The 25401-nt window shown below is 39.6% G+C and overlaps 1 protein-coding gene across 1 annotated transcript in view; it reads right to left on the reverse strand.

The window, feature by feature from the left end:
• The window catches only part of LOC136866014 (UDP-glycosyltransferase UGT5), a 114530-nt gene that overhangs the window by 21830 nt on the left and 67299 nt on the right, over positions 1 to 25401 (reverse strand). The window contains exons 2-3 of the mRNA XM_067142625.2: positions 23056 to 23239; positions 3560 to 3741 (exon numbers count right to left, since the gene is read on the reverse strand). Coding sequence (XP_066998726.2) covers positions 3560 to 3741; positions 23056 to 23239 — 366 coding nt within the window. The remainder of the gene's footprint in view (positions 1 to 3559; positions 3742 to 23055; positions 23240 to 25401) is intronic.

Consider the following 25401-nt stretch of genomic DNA (forward strand, 5'->3'; position numbering starts at 1 on the left):
CTGGCCGACATGGTGTTCGAATCGGATGGTCGGATCAATAATGAGGCCTTTCTTGTCATTATCTTTAAAGGCAATTATGTCAATTTGTCTCGTACTCCCTGTTGTAGACAAACCGTGGATTACTCCATGTTCACGGAAGTTTTTGCTACAGAGTTCTTCTGTGATCAGTGATCTTATCTTGTGGTGACATGAGTTTCTCATTAGGTACTTCACCATAGGGGCAAGAACCCAGAATGTGAGCCAGTGTTTCTTTCTCTCTGATGCATCTGCGACAGAGGTTTCCGTCCTGAGTTCTGCCTGGGATAATTCGTAGTGCAGAAACATTTGATGTCATCTTGATAGCCTCTCGCCATTCGCTACAAGAGAGTCCCTGGTGAATCCTGTTTATGTGATTAACCCAATGAAGATCTTTCCTTGTATTAACACCCAGGTACGTACAATGATCCCCATGAGTTACTGTCATCCCATCAACACAATAATTTAAACTAAGGGGACATTCTCCTTTTTGTGAAACTTACAACCTGATTTCCACCCAGTTAACCATCATACCATTGTCTGCTGTCCATCTCACAACTTTGTCGAGGTCTTTCTGCAGTCACTCACAACCCTGTAACTTGTTTATTACCTACACCATACAGTATAACATCATTCACAAAAAAGCCTTATTTCTTTATCTGAGATTCAGTTCCTCGGCAAACTATACTCCTCCATTCGTCTCACATAACCTTTATCTCATTCATTCCGTTTCTCACCTGGCTGAAACTGGAAACAGGTTGTGGATTTTCATTCATATCCTAAGAAGTAATAAAGAATAATTTGGAGAGTGACAATTTTAAAGCATATATGAAAATAATACACTAATTTATGAGAGCACAAGAATGTCGTACATCAAGGTTCTCTCTGTGACGTGTTTCTTTTCAAGTTCCAGTAATAGACCACGAGCACATAAACACTAGAATTTTCTCAGCGATATGTTGCATCCAATGTTTTGATAATTTGGTAACAGCTTCTCAACCAGTTACACATATCTCACACTTTTCCTGTACCCAGAAAATTTTTCTGTCATAGTTTTTAATGAGATACATGCCATTGTTTCAAGTACCGGAATGTGCTCAAAAGTTGTATCTATTATTAACTGTTGTATTTAAAGGCCAATGAAGACACCTTATTTTGACTTTGATTCTAGCATATTAGAAATTGCTTCTCTTAGACACTGGGACATTAGGTTTTCTTTCTTCATTCAGTCCACAAAAAACCTTGATTAAACCTAACACTGAGTGTAGGGGAGGGAAGATCACATTTTGGGGAGCAGCAATGGGTTCTTCTGGAACACTTCTCTTCCTCCAGGAATACGTGATGTACAAGAATGTCAGTTTCTTTCTAATTATTTTTATCCTCTATACTATCACATTAGCATAAGAAACAACTGTGTAAACTCTTTATCCCAAATTTCAGTTTTTTTCTCTCAAAATTGGTGCCTAAAACAGAAAACCAAATTATATATTCAAATTCATCTGTAAGAATGTTTTCAAGAAATGTCATTTGCTTACCAGAAAGTAAAACTGTGGCACAAAGTGTAAAATCCCGTCCACCACTATAAGCAGTTTGCACCATTACAGATATTTAAAATGTTTAAAATTTAATTAAAATGTTTAAAATTAGAATAACTTTGTAACCAGAAGCAATATCTTGATCTTGTTTCATCAAGAAATAATGTTCAGCAAAGTCCGTAAGTATAAAAGTTAGAAAGTTAATCTTGAAAATTGGAAGTATAACAAAAGAAAGACACTGAAAACTAGAAATATTTCAAAAAGGATGCATACAAAGATTCTTACACTCTGCACCCTCTTTCTAATCTACATGTGCAGCCATGTCCATGGCCAATGAAGACACCATTGCACATTAATTCAGTCCCTAGTTATGTAAAATTGACCACAATTTCAAGCCCTTGACCACCAATTTTCATAATGTCTTTCCCTTGTCTTTCTCCTCTTGAGATCACCATGGTCTTGCTTTACTCTGCACAGATTTTCATACCACATACTTTTCAATTTCCTCCTTCAATGCATCAAGTTGTTCTTGTACTTCTTTGCCGATTGTTCCCCAGACCACAATATCGTCAGCAAATAATAAGAACTTTATCTCCCTATTTTTACATGCTTCCTTTGCCTCCTTTACAAACTGGGTGAGTTGGCCATGAATCTGAATCCCTATTTGCTAACACAGCGGGACCACGCAGTTGGTCTACCACTGGTAAGCAGAGTCTTGGAGGGGCATGCCAATCCAACTAATGAGCTCAAATGGCACGTGTGGGCAAAACTTTGCAAATGCACATGGCCTTATCACACAAAAGCTGGTTCTATTCCTGTGATTTTTGGATCTGCAGCCATGAAAGCCATTTTTGGAAATGTTCCCAAATTATCAGAGAAGATAATGTCCTTTTTGTGTCCTTAAATCAACCTTTGTTCATGAACATGTTCAATAATATCCAGAAACACTATGGACAATGTGTGATAAATGAGTGGTAGTGGAAGAGGAAGTAAAACTAGGTAATTATCCTCTCTGAACAAATTATGTGGTAAAAATATGAAAATAAAACAAAACTATTTATTCAATGGAAGAATTTGGAAATGAATATTTTAAAAATAAAACAATAAATGATTTTATTAAACTGAAAACATCACAAATGCATCAAAATGGAACATAAGTTCCCTGAGTAACAGAAAACTTGAAACAGATAAACCATTAATTAATCCACTCTCACACATAAAGTGAACGCAAGCCTGCAAACCGAGGTTTCATCTTAGGCCAGAGAGATCGGCGCACACTGTGAGGATGTGAGCCACAGTGAAATTGGCACCACAAGAACGGCCTGGGGGAGGGTCTTCCCTCTTTAGGAGGTAAGAGTGTGTAGATCTTCCATGACCAGTCCTCAGTGTACACAAAATTATGGCCTGTGTCCGTAATGGCCGGAAAGAGGATTGCGACATGGTAGTTGTCAGCCCGTTGGAAGTTCGGATAGCTAGCCAGTCCGATTCCCATTTCAGTGCCATTTGTTTGGCTGTATACAGTATGGCTCAATATTTATTTTCTTGTCAACCAATACTCTAATCTTGTGTTAATCCGATTATACAAAAGAAGCATGTGTTTGTTTAGGAACTCTACTATATTTTCTTGAAATTTATTTTCACCTTTAAGGCAAATTACTTAATTACTATGCTGTAGTATTTGTAGTGGATTTGTTTTCATTGATTTTATTCCCATTTGTGTGGCTGACCTCATTATACCTTGATTTTGTAAAAATATAATGCCGCTTATTTTGTTATCTGTTTTGTGTATTTACAATATCTTGTGCAGACCTCAGACCAACACCATTCTCTCCTGCTAGAGAAATGATTATTATCAAATTAATTCATAATTTATAATTGACACATTATTATTTCCCTGATTTCAACCATATAGGACAGTTCTCTCCCTCCTCCTCTAAAAAAAGCTTTTTATTATATGAGACATCTCAGTTCTTAAGTGATGTTATGCTATAAGAATGTTTCATACTTACTTCATGAAGGATTGCATCTGGAGAGAACTAAGCTGTTGGTCAACAATATTCAGGAATGTTTCGTGGTTCATCCTCATTGTTGAAAGTGGTTCCATCAAGTGCATGGTGTTATAGTCAATAGAATTATTCAAAATTTTGTAGGAAAATGACAGGTCGATGTCAGTGTAGTTCGCAACAGGAGTCTGAAAGAATAAGAAACCAGAAATCATAAAGCAACACAAGCAATGAATAACAAAATTTTCCAGAAACCATGCATCGATTGTTCTGTGCATCCTCTTCCTTTCTTACTTTTTTTCCTCATTTATATACTCCATTTATTTTCTGTATTTGTCTATTCATGTATTTAATTAATTTATCTTAACTTATCGATAATTATATTCATTGCTTATGAACTTCACCAGTGATGACTATAGGTGATGATATTAGATTGACTTAAAGACCCTAACTACATTATTACAGATTTAGCGGTCCGGCTCCATGGCTAAATGGTTAGCGTGCTGGCCTTTGGTCACAGGAGTCCCGGGTTCGATTCCCGTCAGGGTAGGGAATTTTAACCATCATCGGTTAATTTTGCTGGCACGGGGGCTAGGTGTATGTGTTGTCTTCATCATCATTTCATCCTCATCACGACACGCAGGTCGCCTACGGGCATCAAATTGAAAGACCTGGACCTGGCGAGCCGAACATGTTCTCGGACACTCCTGGCACTAAAAGCCCTACGCCATTTCATTTTACAGATTTAATGAATAAAAATCTTGTTGATTTTCCCCTTAAAACAATAATCGTCATCATCACTACCACCACCAGTTTCATAGTTTTTGCACAGTGATTCACAGATCTTTATCATAAATGCACGTTCATTCAATCAATCAATCAATCAATCAATCAATCAATCAATCAATCAATCAATCAATCAATCAATCAATCAATCAATCAATCAATCAATCAATCAATCAATCAATCAATCAATCAATCAATCAATCAATGCCATCTTGAATTTTAACTTTATCTTCATATTATAATATTTTCTACTTTTGAAAAGCTCTGCTCAAACTTATTCATCTACTTATGTCATTCTACAAAAACTCTCCACTGACAGCTCAAAACATACCACATACAATGAACAAATTTCATTATATTGGTCTGTGTTGATACAACTTAATCAAGAACATTAATTTAGTTTAAATGTTCTTTTTTTGATTAGGTGGATTGGTAAACTAAATTAATGTTCTCGACATGCCACATAGTCGAGCATCTTGTCTCCCTACTCCCAAGTCTTCCCAGTCCAGCTCCTTTGTCAGAAATCACCAGAACAAACCTTGTTGCTTTCCTTTGAATTTTTCCAGTTCTCATATCGAGTAGTGCTGGTGAGGGTCCCATACACTGGAACCATACTCTACCTGCGGTCTTACCAGAGATTTATACACCCTCTCCTTTACATCCTTACTAGAACCCCCAAATACTCTCATAACCATGTGAAGAGATCTGTAACCTTACTTAGCAACCTCACGAAAATGATTACCCCGATGAAGATCATTCCTTATATTAATACGTAGATACTTACAGTATTTCTCATGAGGTACTTTCAGCCTACACCCCATAAACATAATAATTAAGACTGAGAAGACTTTTCCTCTTGGTGAAACTTACAATTTGACTTTTCATCACATTTACATTCATACCATTGTCTGCTGTCCATATCACTACATTGTTGAAGCCCACGTGCATTCACTCACAATCCTGCAACTAATTTACTACTCTATTCAGTATGTCATCATCTGCAAATATCCTTATCTGTGATGCCATTTTTTTACTCATATCATTTTTAAATATAAGAAAGTGTAAAGGCCCAATAATACTGCATTGTGGGACTGCCCTCTTAATCATTACCCCTACTCTGAGTCCTATTTTCTAGAAATTTAGCCACCCATTCAACCACTCTTATGTCTACTCCAATAGCCTTTAATTTTGCCCGTAATCTCCCTGATCTACACTATCAAAAGTCTTGGATAGATCAGTAGTGATACAGTCCATTTGACCTCCTGAATCTACTATATATTTGCTGGAATCCTACAAGTTGAGTTTCACTGGAATTACCTTTCCTAAACCCATACTGCCTTCTATCAAACCAGTTAGTAATTTTGCAAATGTGTCTAATATAATCAGAAATAATGTTTTCCCACACTTTAAATCTGCTTTATGTTTGTCTCCCTTTCCCTTGTATACTGGGGCTACTTCTGCAACTCTCTATTCATTTGGTATCATTCCTTCATGCAAACAGTAATCAAATATTTCAGATATGGCACTATATCCAGCTTTCAACTTTTTTACTGGTATCTTATTTTTAAATGTCTTTTTTATCATTTGTAAATTTCAGTATTTTGCCAGTATTAGTTGCCTCCTCTATCCTTTACATTTTCCTGACTGAATACTTCTGCCTTCTGAAAGCCCTCGCATATACACACCCCGGGAATGTCCTTGCTGGTACCTCTTTATGCCTTGAAGTATGTATATATATCCTTCCTTCCATTGCTTCCTGAACTTCATATGGCTGCCAATTATGTTTGCTATCATTTTATCCTTAGCTGATTTTTTTGCTGTACTTTTTCTAGTGAGCACCTTCAATAATCTCTCCTTATTCTTGCAACCATTGCTAACTATATTTCTTTCTAATCTACACCTCTTTCTTAATCTCCTTATTTCCCTGTTATAATATAATGGGTCCTTACTATTCCTTACCACTTTTAAATGTACATATCTGTTTTCCCACTCCTCAAGAATTGCTTTAAACCCATCCCATAGGCTATTTACATGTTTATTCACCATTTCCCCATTTTCCTCTTATCAGCCATGTGTTATTGCCTAATATTCCTACTTTTACGACATTCCTTTCTAACACATTAGTTTTTAGCTACAGCAAAGACAGCTTCATGATTACTTATACCGTCTATCACTTCAGTTTCCCTGTAGTACTCATTTGGTTTTATCAGCAGCATGTCTAGAAAAAATTTTGCTCTTGTTGATTCTATAATTCTGATTCAGCTGTCCTTCTCATAACAACTTATTCACCATTTGTTGGTCATGCTTTCTGTCATTCACATTCCATTCCTAGTTAACATTTGGCAAGTTCAGATCACCTGCTACAATAATAAGAACTTACAAGATTTTTGAAGAGCGATAGTCCAAGTTGTACGATGTTGATGTTTAAAGTGACACATTTGGTGTTTATCTGACAAAATCATTTAAATAGCCATAGATCACAACTTAGTTTCAGTATCTCTGTCATCTCATAGCAAAAATAAGAACATCAAATTTGATACATTGGCATTTATTTATTTATTTTACGTGATCAGGACCAATGGACCATGCACCGTGGCTCTATTGTGTTCTATCCATCACTGAGAATCACCATCCATCTATATCTATTGCTGACTGTTGCACGTCCTCATGGTGGCCATCACTCCACCTCTTCCTTGGGCTACCCATGGGGCTCCTTTATGTGGGGATTAAATCCAGGAACTTCCATGGCCAACTGTGTTCTTCCATCCTAGCCACATATCCAGCACACTGCAGTTGCTTGTTTCTGGTGGTCCCTGCTCTGTTGGCATCTTCATAATTCCTCCAGCTCACAAGTGTTTCTGATCCTCCATTCACCCGTGTGTGCATTCAACATTGGACCAATGATCTTTCGTAAAACCTTTTTCTCAAAAACGGTAAGTTTATGAAAGTCCTGTTTTCAGATACTCCACATCTCACAGTCATATACTACAATGGCTGGATCAGGGTTTTGTACAGCCGAATCTTGAACTATTTCAAGAGACTTTTGGAGCTGAGCAGTTGTGTTAAGCTGTAGAATGATCGGATTCCTGCCTGGATCCTGGCTTTGATTCTTTGCTTCGCATGATGAGTCCTCACTGGAAAGCAGTCCCAGTTATTTGCAAACTCCCCTGTAGAACTGATCTTCTACTCGCAGTGGCTGTAGCTGATATATATGTTGATTCCCATTAGGGAACCTGACATATTTGTTCCGAATGAGTAAATTTGTAATACCAATATATGTACTTGGTCCGTTTTTGGACATTATACATTTTCCAGCTAACTCATTCCTGGTTGCCAGCATTTTGCCCCAGTGTGCTAAGTTGGGCTCGTCAGTTGGTAAATAGCACACATACCAAAACGCATGGCTAGTGGAGGCCACTGCGTAGGCTACTTGGAGCCACCGGCTGTGCCAATGCACTATTAGAGACTTTGTCTCTTTTTCAAAACTTGATGCCTGTCTGGCCATCAGATAATATAGATGTTGATTCCCATAGGGAATCTGAAATATTTGTTCTGAATGAGTAACTTCACCCTGCCATCGAGTCACAAGGTAATCTTCATTTACGAGGACCCTGAATCTATTCCCGGTCATCTCCATTTCTCAGGTCATTTGTAGAAATTCCTCCCCAGAGCTGGTGAGTAAACAGACATTGTCTGCATAGGCTAAATGCATCATATTCTTCCCTTCAACTCAGATCCCTTTGAAGATCACTCAGAAGGTCTCGTGTATAATTTTCTCAAGGGAAAATTTTAACAGGGTAGGAAATAACCCATCTCCTCGTTTGAGACCTGTCATAATTTCAAAGTCCTGTGTTACTCTGTTTCTCATCTTCATCTTACCACGTGTTTGGTTCAGGCAGATTCTTACCAGGTAGGTGAGCATTTTAGTCATCCCAAACTCTCTTAGGCAGTTCAACAGGCTCTCACAGGTATGCAGTCATAAGCTTTCTTGAAAACTGCAAATATCACGTGCAGTTCTTTACCGCATTCTCTCAGTTTTTCAGTGAGCTATTGGAGAATTGTGATCTAATGTCGACCGCCTTGGCTGGAAACCACCTTGATATTCACCTATTACTGATTTTGCTAAGGACTGAATTCAATCTACGAGGAAGTTGATCAGGTTATTGTAACAGACATTAAGCAGGGCAGTTCCTCGATAGTTACCACGTTTCAGTTTGTCATCCTTCTTATGGATCGGACAAATCAGAGCTGTTTTCCATTCTGTTGGTTGTTCTTCATTGACCCTGATTATTTGTATCAGATGATGTATTCTTTCTTGAAGTTTCTCTCCTCCCTCCTGGATCATCTCTGCCTGCATTCCATCTTCACCTGGGTTCTTATTCTTCTTAAGCTGTTTGATTTTCGTCTTAACCTCATCCAGGGCTGGTAGGGGGTAATCTGAGTCAGCTGCCGCTGGGAACTGGAGCTCAAACAAAATGTCAGATTCATCACAACTGAGGAACTGATCGAAGTAATCCCTCCATCTCTCAGTGATGCCACTATCATCGTTGGTCAAGACTGCATCATCAGAGTCTTTGAAAAACTTCTGGTATTCTTTGATAAAGCACTTTACCTTCTGGAACATTTCCCTGGTCTTATTTCACCTGATATCTGCTTCTGCCTCAACAATTATATCATTAAGGAATTTTCTTTTACCTCTTCTCAGAGTTGCTTAGGTAGCTCTTCGAACCTCCTCAAATCGTGCTTTAACCTTCGCCAGATCCATCTCCTTCAGCCACTTGTTCCTGGCTTCCTTTCTCTGTTCCAAGGCATCAGTGCATTCCTTCCCAGACCAGATCTTCTTTCTTACTATCTCTCCCTTGATTGTGACCTACACTCAGTCAATCACTGTGCTCTGGATGTTCCCCCATATTTGTTCAGTGTCATTACTTGTGTCCAATTCCCCGAGTGCTTCAAAGCTGCTGTTAAGTTGCAGAAGATATTGTGTCTTCATTGCTTCACCTTTGAGCCTTTCAACACAGTATCTTACAACCTTATTCAAGTTAGCACTGGTTCATCTTTTACATTGTACTTCTAAGCATCCTGTGACCAGAAAATGATCACTTCCATACTCAGCTACCCATCTCGTCTTAAGATATCCAGCTCTTGATTCTTATATCTGTGGCAGTGTGGGGTCAGTCTGATTTACTGTTCTCCCATCTGGTGATACCCATGTTCCCATAAGTATGTATTTATGCTGGAAGTTTGCGATGGAAAAGAACAGTCCTGCTTAAGTGGTGTTGTTTAGTTCATGTAAGCTGTGTCCTCCTACCATATATTGGGATACCTGCTCTTTCATCAAGTTAGCATTCAAATCACTGAGGAGGATCCTACAGTTACCAGATGAGTTTGCCATATGGTTAGGGGCGTGCAGCTGTTAGCTTGCATCCAGGAGATAGTAGGTTCAAACCCCACTGTCGGCAGCCCTTCCCACTCCTAGGCCTTTCCTATCCCAACGTCGCCATAAGACCTATCTGTGTCAGAGCGACGTAAAGAAAATTCTTAAAAAGGAAGATCCTACAGTTTCCATTTGGGATGGTGTCTACCACCGCTTCTGTCAATGCATAGAACTCATCTTTTTGTTTCAGTTCGACTCCAACTTGGCAGGTTTGACCCTTGCTCAGTCCGGTGGTATTTGAAGATGCTCAGATATGTCAGCCTTGTGTCAGTAAATTTACTGGGGTGTAGAAGAACTCATGTGGGACTAAATTCTGGCACCTTGGTATCTCCAAAAACTGTCAAACGTAGTTAGTGGGGTGTAAAATAAATAACATTATTAATATTACTTATTGTACATGTTCATCGTAAAAACAGAGATTCTTGGGTTGACAGGCACAAACTCTGAAATATTAGTTGCCAAGGTCTTTCTTAACTCATTGGGCCCGAGCCACGGAATCGTTCCGTGCTTCGTCTCGGTGGACCAAACGCCGGACCACGGAACTGTTCCGTTGTCTCATTTTACTACGTAATTCTACTTTTCCTCAAGAGATGGCAGAGTGAGTTGCATTTGTGATTTGTGTAGGGACTCTTTCTTTGCAATGTTATATGCTCTTTGGTAATATATATCGATAGTATGCTTGGTAATATTAGTTTGAAGTGGGCTATCTCTACCTTTGAGATTCGCTTGTAAACAAGATGGCTGCCAGTATAGAACTGATATTTACAGATCACTGCCTGCTCGATCTGCATCCGATGGCTGCTTATACTGCCTGCTCATTACAACATTTTAACATGGCACTAAATGAAACACTCCGTTTACAAATACCCACAGCAGGTGGCAGCACCAACCGGCTCCAGACCTGTCGAAATGAAATAGCGGGAAATAGGATAGACTGTACTTGTTTTCAGTGAAAATGGTGTACTGCTGCGTGCCTTTCTGCAAATCAAAGAAAGGGAAACCAGAATGCCGTGATATTTAATTCCATGATATACCTTCAAGTACACAATTGCATCGAAAGTGGTTAAGTATTATATCCAGGGAAGGAAACAGCAAGGGAAGTAAATGGATTCCTTCTGATTATTCCGTGGTTTGCAGTCTACATTTCGTAAATGACGATTTCAAAGTGACCAGCAAAACGCGAAAATTAAAAACAGGATCTGTACCCAGCCCTTTCCCTGATTATCCAGCTTATAAACAACCGCTAATTTCAGCGATGATTAAGAGAAGGGATTTAAGCACAGAGATGTCTAACAAGAACTCTTCAAACACCATTGCAGAAAATGGTAAGCGTAAGGTTTGAAGTATTACATACTAAGTAATATAATATCTGGGGACACTGTACTGTTAATGTGAAGGTACAAAACAGAATAATATGCTGTCATAGATTCCATTGTCCGCCTCTGTGGTGTAGTGGTTAGTGTGATTAGCTGCTAACGCCGGAGGACCGGGTTCGATTCCCGACTCTGCTACGAAATTTGAAAAGTGGTACGAGGGCTGGAACGGGGTCCACTCAGCCTTGGGAGGTCAACTGAGTAGAGGTGGGTTCGATTCCCACCTCAGCCATCCTGGAAGTGGTTTTCCGTGGTTTCCCACTTCTCCTCCAGGCAAATGCCGGGAGCTTCCTTCACCCTTCCTTGTCTATCCCTTCCAAGGCCCCTGTTCAGCATAGCAGGTGAGGCCGCCTGGGCGAGGTACTGGCCATCCTCCCCAGTTTCATCCCCCCGACCCAGAGTCTGAAGCTCCAGGACACTGCCCTTGAGGCGGTAGAGATGGGATCCTTCGCTGAGTCAGAGGGAAAAGCCAACCCTGGAGGGTAAGCAGATTAAGATTCCATTACGAGTCTTTTGCTAGCAGTATAAAATCGTGTCAATATACTGCTCTTTTTATTACTATTATTATTTTCGCAAGTAGGGCCTATTTAGTTAATTGGTTAATTCCAGTGGCTCAGGGGCTGGGGTGTGTGTGGCATCTTCAGCATTAGAAATCATCCTAGGTATTGCTTTCATCTTCACAGATATGCAAGTCGCCTAATAGGCCGTCTATTATTATTATTCCCTGAGTATGTACTTGATTTACTGGAAGATTTTCGTGAGGCCCCTGAGTCAGTGTGTGTCACTTCGGAAACTGCTTACGAGGGATTAGTGTGTGGTTATTTAGTGCGTGTAATCGAAAAAAAAACAGAATGCAGCACGTGCTTGAATAACGTTTCTACCTCATTTAATTCATCCCCATTGATAGCTGCGCTAGCCCTAGCAACAATTTATTGGCCTAATTATGAGGCTTCAGAAATTTGTTGAGGCGGCTCTACCGTACTGCAAGAAATCTGCAAGTCTGCTCCAGATTATAAAAAACTATGTTCTACCTTCTTTGTGCCAATGTAAGTTTTTAATGTGTTTTAGTAACAATAAGCACCAGGAACTTGTGTCAGAAACTGTGGTGGCCAAAGTCGTGAAACCTCTACTTAGTAATGTAGGGAAGTACCATACAGACAAAGTTTCCAGGTTTTCTTGTTCGTCGAAACCTCTTTCTCGAAAAGTGCTGAAGCTATAACTCTCTAGAGCACCACTTTATACGTAAAATTCTTTAATATTTCTCTTACTTTCAGATTTTAAATTTTGCTGGTATGCTTATCTAGTTGTATTCACGCGGTAAATGGGTACGTTTGGTGCTGCCATCTAGCGGCAGATTGTTTGTAAGGCGTGTTACACGTTTGAGTATGGAATGAGCAGGCAGTTTAAGCAGCCATCGGATGCAGATCAAGCAGGCAGTATTACAGATATATAAACCGCAGAAGTGCCATACAGTCACGCAGTGATAGTGGTACGGTACACTACTCTACTTGTGCGAGTCAGTGGTGCGCGGTAGTGGTAATCACTTGTGTTTTCGTTCAAGTGTGGTGCGGGAGTGACAAGCAATGGAGACCGACAGTGGAGGAACGTCGGCGGTAACCGGGAATTCCTTACGAGTGGAGCATGAAATTGTCGTACCTATGGAAGAGGAACCCATAACTAATCCATCTAGTAATACGACACGACAGCAAGGTTCTCAGTCAACTGAGTCTGATGTACAGAGGCGTAATACGGAAGTGGTAGACCGTTCTAATTCCGAACAATCTAACAATCAATCCGAGGCGTCCCAAGTGGCTTCTACCCTGGAATATTATAATCGCTTTCATCATGGACCTTTCTTTGTATTTGTTGAATCTATAAACGAGCAAAACATTGGCAATTTACACCCTATGGCACTTGGTCGCCGATTTTATGAAACTAAACTCAATGTCAAATCGATCCAACGTAAAGGACGTAATCGACTACAAGTTACTTTCCATACGGCTTCTCAAGCAAACGCATTTTTGAGTAATCCTATGCTTGAAACCCTCAAAATTAAAGCTTACATTCCATCCTCACAAGTGTTAAGAGTAGGCATTATTTGTGGAGTTGAAAAAGGTTTATCGAATGATGACATATTACAGTACCTGGAATCCGAGGCACCAGTTAAAAGCGTGCAACGACTTAATCGCTGTGCAATTCAAGATGGAGAAACCCAATACCTTCCTACGGGTTCAGTAAAAATTGTTTTCAGATCACAAACATTACCCTCCCATGTCGCCTTATATAAGGTGTACATGGAAGTTGAACCTTACATCTTTTCACCCATTCGCTGTCGCAAGTGCCAGCGCTATGGGCATACAATTCGGCAATGTCAAGCGAAAAATGCTCGTTGTGGGAAATGTGCACAACAACATGAAACCCAGGCGTGTACTGAGCAATTTACACAATGTGCGTACTGTAAGAAAAACCATGTCACAGGTTCCTCAATTTGTCCTGAACATAAGTATCAGGTCATCATTAAAAAATTAATGAGTACTGAACACATATCTTTTCCCGAAGCTAAAGCCCGAATCGCCCTTCCAATTTATCATTCCGAGCAACAAGAACTTCAGTTCCCTCCTCTATCGTCGAATCCCCCATCCCCTTCGACTCCAAAAAACACGTGTAAGCGTAAGTTCACCCAAGTAATCATGCAATCTCCCCCTCCTACACCTGAACCCGGTTTCGACCGACAAGGATACATGGCCATTCTGCGAAACGAACCTTCGGTTCCAGTACATTCGATCCCGTCAACGAGTGCTACGCAACAACCTCTGCAACTAGCATATCCCTCAAGTGCGCCCACATCTGCTAGGCAGCAACCCTCCGCAACCCCTCAAGATATACATTATCCTCCTTCCAAGGAACGCCTTCAACAAGAAATCCAGCAATTGCTGGTAATGTTAATCCAAAGTATGGGTCACGAGCCTCAACTTCACCATGTATTATATAAACTACGAGACTCTATCATGAACATACTAGCATGATTACTTTACTCCAATGGAATTGTCGAAGTGCTGTTTCTAAAAGACATGAGTTACAAATATTGCTGAATGAAACACGAGCTCATTTTATCTGCTTACAAGAAACGTGGTTTCAACCGCATTTCATTTTTCGATTACGAGGTTATCAAGTTTTCCGACATGATGGTAACGGTTTTGATGGAGTTGCCACATGTGTTCATACTTTCTTATCAGTTACACATTTCTCTTTACAATATATCATCCCGCACACTTATGCTGTAGGAATAGTACACCATAATACTTGTTTCATAAACATCTATTGCCCTCCCCACATTTACATTACTCAGAATCAATGGATGCATTTTTTTCAACAATTTAACACATTTCCACATCTTTTCCTTCTTGGTGATTTTAATTGCCACCACACTGAATGGGGATGTATGGTGGATACAATCAAAGGTTCTAATTTACTTACTACTTCAACTCATCAGAATTTGTTCCTTATAAATGACGGCTCCCCGACCCGTTTAACTCCGCCTGGATCTCCACCCAGTGCAGTAGATCTTACTTTCTGCTGCACAACTATGGCCCCTGTCACCACCTGGCATACATTATCTGATACTCACACTAGTGACCACTTCCCAATTCTCATCACATATGGTATTCACCCACCACATTCCCAGTTTCAGACACCCTCCTGTATAAGTACCGTCCGATCTTATAAAAATTTTAATGTTTCTAACTATCAATCATACCTCAATTATAATTTGCAGCAGAAACACAAGTCCCCTCTTTCCTTTTCCCTCTTACTCCCTTATTTAACCCAATATTTAAACATGTTTCATCCGTGTCGACCATTAAACGTGACGACCCATCCACAGGAATATGAACTAAAATGGTGGGATAAAGAATGTCACGATCTTATTCATAAGCGCAAACAATTATTCAAACAATATCGCCAATCAATGACGCAGCAGCATTATTTTCAATTGCGAAATCATATTGCGAAAACAAAGCTCGTCTTTAATGCAAAAAAACGAAAAGCTTGGCAATCTTTTATTTTTCAATTAACTCCACAACTTCCAGCAACGAAATTTTGGAACGCGATCTGCATGATCACGAGAACTTTCCAATACCAAACTTCTTCTGCTTATCCGTGACAAGTTCTAGAAGATTTTTTATACACCCTTGCCCCTGTTACAGTAAATCCATTCTTTCTACCCACCTCACAGAATAATTCTTGTTCTTTTATTTCCCTTTTGAATCCAATTACATATAATGAATTACACTCTGTATTATGTACCGTTAATAGCTCATCACCAGGACCTGATGCAATTACTTATCAAATGCTCAAGGCCTTACCCCCCATGTCCAAATTTATTTACTCAAATATTATAATAGTATTTTCGAGACATTACATGTACCAGAATCATGGAACGAGTTTTTCATCACACCCATTTTGAAACCAACAAAACGACCTACCAAACCTGAAAATTTCCGAGGCATAGTTCTGGGATCGTGTATACGCAAAATCTTTTGTAAAATCCTTATGAAACGAATGGCGTGGGTATTGGAATATCACTCGCTATTACCCAAGTATCAGTTCACCTTTCGATATGGTAATAGTACAAAAGACCCTATCATTATTTTCTTACTCGACATCTTATTAGCAAAATGGCGGAAACAATCTATCGTGACAGTTTTTTTGGATATTAAAGGTGCCTATGATGCTGTGTTATTGCATATCCTCTGGGAGAAATTATTTAGTGCTGGATTCCCCATACAATTCCTTTCTATTTTAAATCAACTATTTACTAACCGCCGGTTAACTATTAAATCTCCCCAACACACAACTGATAGCCATTACACATCACAAGGTTTACCACAGGGTTCGATACTCAGTGGAATTTTGTTTGCCCTTTACATGAAAGAGCTCGAATCTCTTGTGATTCCACACGCTCGAATTCTAGCTTACGCGGATGATTATGTTATTTATTGTTCTGACTCCCACATTGACCTTTGTAGAGCCACAATATCTCGGGTTTTAAGTTTAGTCTTTCAGTGGCTAACGGCCCATGGACTTCCACTTTCTATACCTAAATGTGCAGCGATGATCTTTACACATAAACGAACCTTTGATAAAAGCCCTATTAACTTTGACACTTATAGCATTCCCTTGGTTTCACAACACTTATATTTAGGAATATATATCGATCAAAAACTCACATGGCAAACTCATATACGGCATCTTATTAGGAAATCTGATCGTTATATCACCATCTTACGAACGGTAACAAAACGTGCAGCTATATCATGCAACCATTCGGTCCATACTTGATTATAGTGCCCACATTATTGATTTAACCTCTAAACATAGTTTATTAGCTTTGGATCGTCTCCAATTTTCAGCACTACGTATCAGTGTGGGTGCCCTCCGCACAACACCAACTAACGCTTTATTAGTAGAAACTACGGAAGAACCACTGTATATTCGCAGGATAAAACTTTCCAAAAAATTCCTACTTAAACATATTAGTAGAACGAACTCCCTTATTGTCCCTAAATTACAATTATTATATGAATATTATCAACAGCGTCCTCCTCCCAATCATCGGTATCCCACCATATATATGGCTTATGCTGAAATCCACCATCTTACTGAGACTATACTTCGTACACCACGCGTTAATACGCATTCATACCACTATGATATTCAAACATTCCGTCCTTCTATTATCATTGTCCCTTCGGATGCATCAAACCAATCAATGTCTGCACCTTATCCCACATTATACGCTCATAAGAAATTTAGAAGTCCCATAACCTCATCAGATTACCACCTATTTACCGATGGGTCAAAATCAAATACTGGAGTCGGAGCAGCATTTTACGATCCACAACTACACACTAGCTTTAAATATCCGTTACCTAATAATTTAACTATCTTTACAGCAGAATTATATGCCATATACCAAGCCCTCGTATATGTTCAACAGTTGCAATCCAAAAAAATAAATATATTCAGCGATTCTCAAAGTGTTTTACAAGCTCTGCAATCACTCGCCCCTCATACAAATACATATGTCTACGAAGTTAAGTCTCTTCTATTTCGACTTGAAACATCCGGTTTTGTTATAACGCTAATATGAATTAAAGGGCATAATCGGCACATAGGCAATGACATGGCCGATATAGCAGCGAAAGACGCCAGTGCAGATACCGCGAATATATTACAAATCAAAATTCCGATTCCCGACTTCTTTCCACATATCAAAACTGCAGCTCAACACACATGGTGCACACAATGGCGATTATCTGCTCGTACGAAAGGCCAACATTACTAGCAAATTCAACCGAGTATTCCCAAACTGCCGTGGTTTGCAAATGGTACGTATACACGACGTCACATTACCAATATCATGCGACTACGTTTTAATCATGCCTTAACCCCAGTATATTTAACTCGATTTCACATTACGAATGACCCAACTTGTTCCTGCGGAGAATCTCAGGGCGATAGTGACCACTTGTTTTTTCATTGCCCCCAATATGCACATCACCAGGCCATTTTAATGCAGAAATTACTTAAAGTTCACGTACCTTTCCCTACACGACTTTCAGTTTTGTTGCGCCAACCTTCGCCTACGATCATTACTATTTTAAACGAATACCTTGATAACACTCACATCAAATTGTAATTACGATCTAGTTTTTCAGTTGTTTTATTCCGACATGTTTGTGAGGTGGCACTTCTATATGTTCCTGGTGAGTGGATACTGTATCAAAGTTTTTATTACTTTCCGATCTTGTACAGTGTAACACGTTACTCCTATTACAGCTTACTAATTTGTGTCTCTGCTCAGTACCGAATGTAATACTTCCATGAACCTACTTATACCCGATATAATATTACTTCTTTAAGTGGATCTATCTACGTGTGATCATGCTAAAATCGGGCATTAGTGATGTAATCGTGTGCTTTTGTGATATAAGTGTAATATATTAATGGTCTCATGACTGGGAAAGAATTTATTGAATCCCAAACAAATATCCGCAAGACAAGACAAGATATATAACCCCTTTTAGGAAGTAATGATGATTAGGAATGTAATTTTTTCAGTGAAATTAGTGAGTAATATTAGTACTAGTGTGAGCAATGCTCCTGAATAATAAATAGATGTGGAAATCGAAGAGAAAGTGCAAAGAGAAAACTGGGTTACAGCTCAGCAGGCGGACTGAGTAGGCCTACGGTCCCGTGATGCTAATAAAATAAAGTGTTTTACTGTATTACTTGTTCCGCAGTTTGTGGTATGGAAGCATTTTGTGTTCATGTATATTTAAATCTTTAATGGTCTTGTAACTATGAAATTTCTCATGATATGAAGCGACACTATATTTCCTCCAAAATAATCCCAGCGCCAATGCAGCTTCAATCCAACAAATATGCAGGGTTCAATGGGTTAAGCAAAAGCCAGTACCTAATGTGCATCCTCGTTCGTAGGTTCAATAAAAGATTGTTGAATTCTCAACATCAGTGCTACCCGAATCCTCCCACAGGTTTACTTGCAGTGCGACAGGATCTAATTTGTACTTCTGAATTGCTTTGACACACTGGTTGTAGCTCCAGCCTTGTACATCATAAACCGAGTCGTATACCATTACTTTATCATTGTCACCATCTAGTTTCATCATCGATATTCTCAGGAATACTTGTGGCTTTTAAAGTATATTTAGCATTTTACGAACAAAGAGTGTTGGCCTCTCGTCCAACCTATAGTGTTAACCTCAGAGCCTACAGGGTTTCTGGATTTTCAAATTAAACACTGAAAGACTTACGGTCACTAGACATGACACATAGATGTGCAAAAATGTTGATTGAGTTCAAAAGTTTGTGTGAATTTGTGTGATTACCATCTAAGTGGAGTTATTGTGTCACATAATTCCTTGGAGATCTTTAAGATGTACATTCTATGCTAAACAATACAAACGAGCAAGATGGTGGCATTTAAGGATCCAATTTACCCAAGTATTATGGGAAGAATTTCGGTAATAAAATATAGAAACTGTAAACACTATCAGATAGCAAAGTATGTCAGTGAATCACAACAACAACCATCAATGATCACACAAAGAACCATAACACTGCAAAATACAGTGTGTACATTCTCCCAGTAAAAAAATGAAATGGCGTATGGCTTTTAGTGCCGGGAGTATCCGAGGACATGTTCGGCTCGCCAGGTGCAGATCTTTTGATTTGACACCCGTAGGTGACCTGCGCATCGTGATGAGGATGAAATGATGATGAAGACAGCACATACACCCAGCCCCCGTGCCAGAGAAATTAACCAATGATGGTTAAAATTCCCGACCCTGCCAGGAATCGAACCCGGGACCCTCTGAACCGAAGGCTAGTACACTGACCATTCAGCCAACGAGTCAGACATTCTCCCAGTAAAACCACAGGACAAAGCAAATTCAATGCCTTGTAAAAATTATTATCGTTATTATTTTTTTCTTTACGTCGCACCGACACAGATAGGTCTTATGGCGATGATAGGATAGGAAAGGCCTAGGAATGGGAAGGAAGTAGTTGTGGCCTTCACTAAGGTACAGCCCCAGCTTTTGCCTGGTGTGAAAATTGGAAACCACAGAAAACCATCTTCAGGGCTGCCAACAGTGGGGTTCGAACCGACTATCTCCTGGATGCAAGCTCACAGCTGCGCGCTCCTAACTGCATGGTCTCCCGGTATTATTATTATTATTATTATTATTATTATTATTATTATTATTATTATTATTATTATTATTATTATTATTATTATTATTATTATTATTATCCAGAGAATGAGTGCAGGATCTTATGAATACCTCTTATAAAATTCAGGATTGCCTATTGGATTTCAACTTAAAATGTCTACATACCAACTATCGCATTCCTATTTAGAGAATTAATCAGTTACCGTGGGATCAACGTAGACCCAAAGTGCTACTTTGTTCTTGTTAATCTCTTAGAACTGCTGTCTGGTGTCGTGTATAGTGATATATGTTTACAAAAAGTGTTATTTGTAAGTTTATCCAGCAGATCGTATTGATATCTCGCTACTGAAGCGGCCAGCAAGTGCTGAGTTGTAGTAAGTTTACAAACAATCAAGTTTGTGAAGTGAGAAAGTCATTGGCAGATGTGAAACTGACGAAGATTATGTGTTGTTTAGCAATTATGAAGATCAGTCTGGTGACGATGGTGAAGTAAGTGAACTCGTGTCCTCATTCCGAGGTGGTGCAGCTCTTTTTAGTTTTTTTTTTTTTTTTTTTTTTTTTTGCTAGGGGCTTTACGTCGCACCGACACAGATAGGTCTTATCGCGACGATGGGATAGGAAAGGCCTAGGAGTTGGAAGGAAGCGGCCGTGGCCTTAATTAAGGTACAGCCCCAGCATTTGCCTGGTGTGAAAATGGGAAACCACGGAAAAGCTCTTTTTAGGCACACCATCAATGGAGGTGAGCTGCATGTACTGTTTTAACCACATACCAACTCTCCTGCCATTCTTAAATTTCTGGCAGTTTTGCAAACTGAACCCGGGCCTCTTAGGATGGCAGCTGATAGTCCTAACAGTTATGTTATGGAGGCAGACGATGGCGAAGTTAATCCTGCGGAAGTGGATGGATATTGTGAAATTGCAATTTGAGTTATTTATTACACCTGAAATGATGGGTGTGATTGTAAAATGGACAAAGGAAAAATGAAAAAAATCATGTACAAGGTGATCTGGAAAAAAGTGACTGAGATCAAACTTGAATGTTTTACAAGGTTATTTATCTTAGCAGGTGTGTTTAGAGTAAACAGTGAAGCCATTATAAATTTGTGAAATGTTGAAGATTGGCATCCAATATTTGGCAAATCAGGTCTAGATAGTTTTTCACAGATTTTGCGTTGCTTGCAGTTCAATGATACCTCTACAATTCTCCTTCCCAATAATCCACATAGCCACTCCAGAGTTTCATTTAAATCCCTGATCACTCTCCAGTCAGTATCTCTTCTATACAGTGTCCTACTGATAACAATCTCCTCACCGAGTAAATTGGCCATGAGGTTAGGGGCACGCAGGTGTAAGCTTGCATTCCAGAGATGGTGGGTTCGAGCTCCACTGTCAGCAGCCTTGTAGATGGTTTTTCATTTTTACACCAGGAAAATGCTGCGGATGTACCTTCATTAAGTCCATGGTTGCTTCCTTCCCTCTCCTAGCCATTTTCTATCCCAATGTCACTAAAAGACCTATCTGTGTTGGTGTAACATAAAGTAGCTTGTAAAAAACAAAACTCTGCTCCTTTAAACTTGTCCTGTCCTATCATAACCAGATCCCATACATCATCAACTATGTTAGCACCTATTCCTGCTTGCCTTACGTTGTTGGTACTAACATGCAAAATTCTCACCATCTCCTTACCCTCTACTTCTACTTCCCTCAATATCTGTCTTAACCTAATTCCTGGATAACACTCTATAGCAGGGCCTCTCAGGGTGCATGCACTGTGCACGGTGCAAAAGACGACTTCGCTTGGTTGACCAGAGTGCAGACCCCCCACTCCTCTCTCCCTACACCTGTCTCCCCGTTCGGCCTGTCTCCGTGTTCCTCACCTTCACTGCTGTTTCTCCCCCACTGCGAAATGTTTACGTGTGGTGAGCGGAGACGCACAGTTGTATGGGACAAGGTTACGAGTGTTATAAAAAAAATTTAAAAAGTGAATTAGAAATACACATACATGTTTGAGAGGAATGTAAACATAATTTAAAAAAAATGCAGAACCCGTAACCAAAATGAAAATGCTACAGTACTGGAACAAAACTCATTTGTGGATATAGAATGCTCTTCTTCAAGCTGTTTCAACTTCCTTAATTCTTTCTCTCTGACGTCTCCTATAATTTCACAATAATTTTCCGAATGTAGTCTGTTGTAGTGTCTTTCAATAGATGATTTTCTTACGCACGTAATTATCGTTCCACAGATTAAGCATTTGGCGTTATCGTCACGACAAACAAACAAACAAAAAAAATACGAAAGTTCCCAGTTCGATTGAAATGGACTTTCGGAAGTCTTTGCTTTCTTCGAAACAGGTTGCTCCATTATTATGTTGTTGTCGTGCGCTTGTCTATTTCACTGATAAACACGTCGTCTTCCACCAAACGCTTCGTCGCTCTCAGCACACTACACCATCCGAGTCAAGCCGAGTTGAGGCGAAGCGTACCGATGCACAGTGCACAGAGCCTATGCACCTCGCTCTGCACGCGTGAGAGTTTGGGCGTTTGAGAGGCCCTGCTCTATAGTACTCAGCACGTAAGGCTATACATTAAAAAGCAAATACTGCCGCACTATTGTCTTTTTCTTTAATGGCTAATCACTGCTGCCAACTTGACTAGTTACATATTGAAATCGCAAGACATAACCGTCAACAAACTAATCTCAATGTAAGTATCAATAATCGAGGTTCTCTTATCCAAGTAAACCATCAATCAAGATACTCATATTTAAGTCAGTTTTCAAGCTCAATGGTAATTTACGGAAATACACTCTCTCTCTGACCCTCACTCAATTTAATGTTATATATTTCTGCCTTTATTTTGATATACACGTTACTATAACCGTATTCCTCTGTGTTTGCCTGGTGTAAATAATTCAGCCCCCTTCTTGAAATTTGCTGTTACTTGTCGGACTGAAGTGAAACCGTGCTGTAATAATACACACAAGCAAATATATTACATGTGCATATGGCATAAGTTCATCAGAATACACAAAGGCTAAGTCTGCAAACCTTACTGAAATCGTGACAAGACAAGATACAGTTAGGTTAATGAGGTTGGCTAACCCCCAACTGATATAACTGGATCATCCTGAGAGAAGACACTGTACCTTAAGTGGATCTGTACTGATGATGGTAACCTGATGTCCTCGGGCCGCTAGAGCTTTCATGATCACTTGGAATGGCAGTTGATGACTGATGGCTGGCGTGGGGAAGATACCGAGGATACGAGCTCCATGGCCGCAACATGAACAGGTTAGAAGCAACACAGCCACCATGCAGGTGACCACTGGGCTGAAACAGACAAGGTAAACCAGGTTAAATATGAAGAGTGGATGGAGGAGAACTGACTCTCAAAAATATATATCTGTATTGGAGTAATGCAATCATTTTAGGAGATCAGAAATTTTGAATAAACTGGCCTATTATGTTGTAAATAACTTTTCAGATCATCTCCTTATGAGTTCCCTCACAGTCCTTATCCACATAGTTGTAAATATATACCAGCACAGGCACATCAGAATACCATTTTTAAAACATACAGAGCAGCAGACTGTGACATCACAAGCACCTTATAATAGCTATAAACAACTAATTATACTGATACAAGGATGTGCAGAAATCAAGCCACTATCATTATTACGTTCGACAACTATTTGCAATGATATAGATGTTGATTCCTGTAGGGAACCTGAAATATTTGCCTGAATGAGTAAATTTATAATACCAATAGTTGGTCTGTTATTGGACATTATAAATTTTTCCAGCTAACTCGTTCCTGGTTGTCATCGGGACAAACATTTCATGTTCCCTATGGGAATCAACATCTATATCATCTGATGGCCAGGCAGGCATCAATTTTTGAAAATGGGACAAAGTCTCTCATAGTGATGAGCCCAAATTAGCACATTGGGGTGAAATGTTGACAACCAGGAATGGGTTATCTGGAAAAATTTATAATGACCAATAACAGACCAACTATATTTAAACTAGCTATTTGCAGTTCATTGAAGTCATCAGCTGTCACACTGAATTTCTCTACACGACGATCTTCATCTCAGTCTTCTCATGTCTGTTACTTCTAACTCATGAATAAGATATCCTGCGTCCACCCAGGTTTCACTCTCGTAAAGCATAGTTGGTCTGAAAGCAGACTGATATAAAAGTAGTTCCATACTGGAACTGACTTCCTCCTTACAGAATACTGTTGATCACAACTGCAAGCTCACTGCGTTAGTTTTGTTGCACCTTGATTTGATCAAGCTTACTATACTACCATTTTGGGAGAACACACATCCCAAATACTTTAAATTATCTACCTTTTTCAGCTTTGTATCCCCACTCTGACATTCAGTTCTCTTGGATTTCTTACCCATAGACATCTATTTACTCTTGGAATGGTTAATTTTCATACCATTCTCATTGCACTTATTTTCAAGTTCCAAGGCTGCAGGCTTTCGATACAGTCTGCCATCGTCATCATCATTGTACAGTTCCAGTTTCCCGGGTGCTGTTAATGAGCCTCGTCCACTTCTTCCTATCCATATACAACCTGACATGGAGAACATCATCCACTGTCAATCCTCTGGCAACTAGATCAACCTTGACCATATCGTCTTCCTGCAGGTCTTTTCCCCTCCGCCTGTTTTTCCAAATTTATTCTGGCTGTTCTTGCAGGCTCCATCCTCATCACATGCCTGTACCACTGTAGTCTGGATGTATTCTGGCTTCTTTCCACACCTCCTCACTTCTTAACTTATCCATCTTTGACTTCTGGATGGAGGATCTAAGAAATTTCATCTCTGCTGTTTGCAGTCTTGATGAATCTCTTTTTGTGAGGGTGCATGCTTCTATACCATAGGTCAATGTTGGTAAGAAATAGCTGTTAAACAACATCAGTTTGGCCAGTTTTGGAATCATGTCATCCCATAGAAGTGTTCTTACTTGTTGATAGACTTCGGATCCCTTTTGTACTCTGTTTGTAATACCAAATTATCACCAGAGATTACACTTCCAAGTTAAGGAAAACTATCCACACGCTCTAACTGGTGGCCTCTTAGTTTTATGCTTGCTGGACGCCCTTCTCTGTTGACTGCCATCACCAATGTCTTGGTCTCGCTGATGTTGAAGTTATATTCTTGGAACTGGGATTTCCATATGTTGAGTCTAGTCTGTACTTTCTCTTCTGTTTCATCCCAAATCATGATATCATCAGCAAAGGCCACTGCATTCAGTTCACCTGACTTTTCCTTTAATTTCTTCATTATATTGTCCATAACAGTGATGAACAGTAGTGGGGATAGTGCACTTCCTTGCTGAACTCCACTCTTGGTCTCAAACCATGATGATTGACCTTCCCCTATTTGTACACAGCTAGTACAGTCTTTGTACAACATCTGAATTTTCCTTACCAGTCCTTCAGGCACATATCTTTTCCTCAGACACTCCCAGATCTT

This window comes from Anabrus simplex, chromosome 3, assembly GCF_040414725.1.
Source record: "Anabrus simplex isolate iqAnaSimp1 chromosome 3, ASM4041472v1, whole genome shotgun sequence".
In the NCBI taxonomy this organism is placed as follows: domain Eukaryota; kingdom Metazoa; phylum Arthropoda; class Insecta; order Orthoptera; family Tettigoniidae; genus Anabrus; species Anabrus simplex.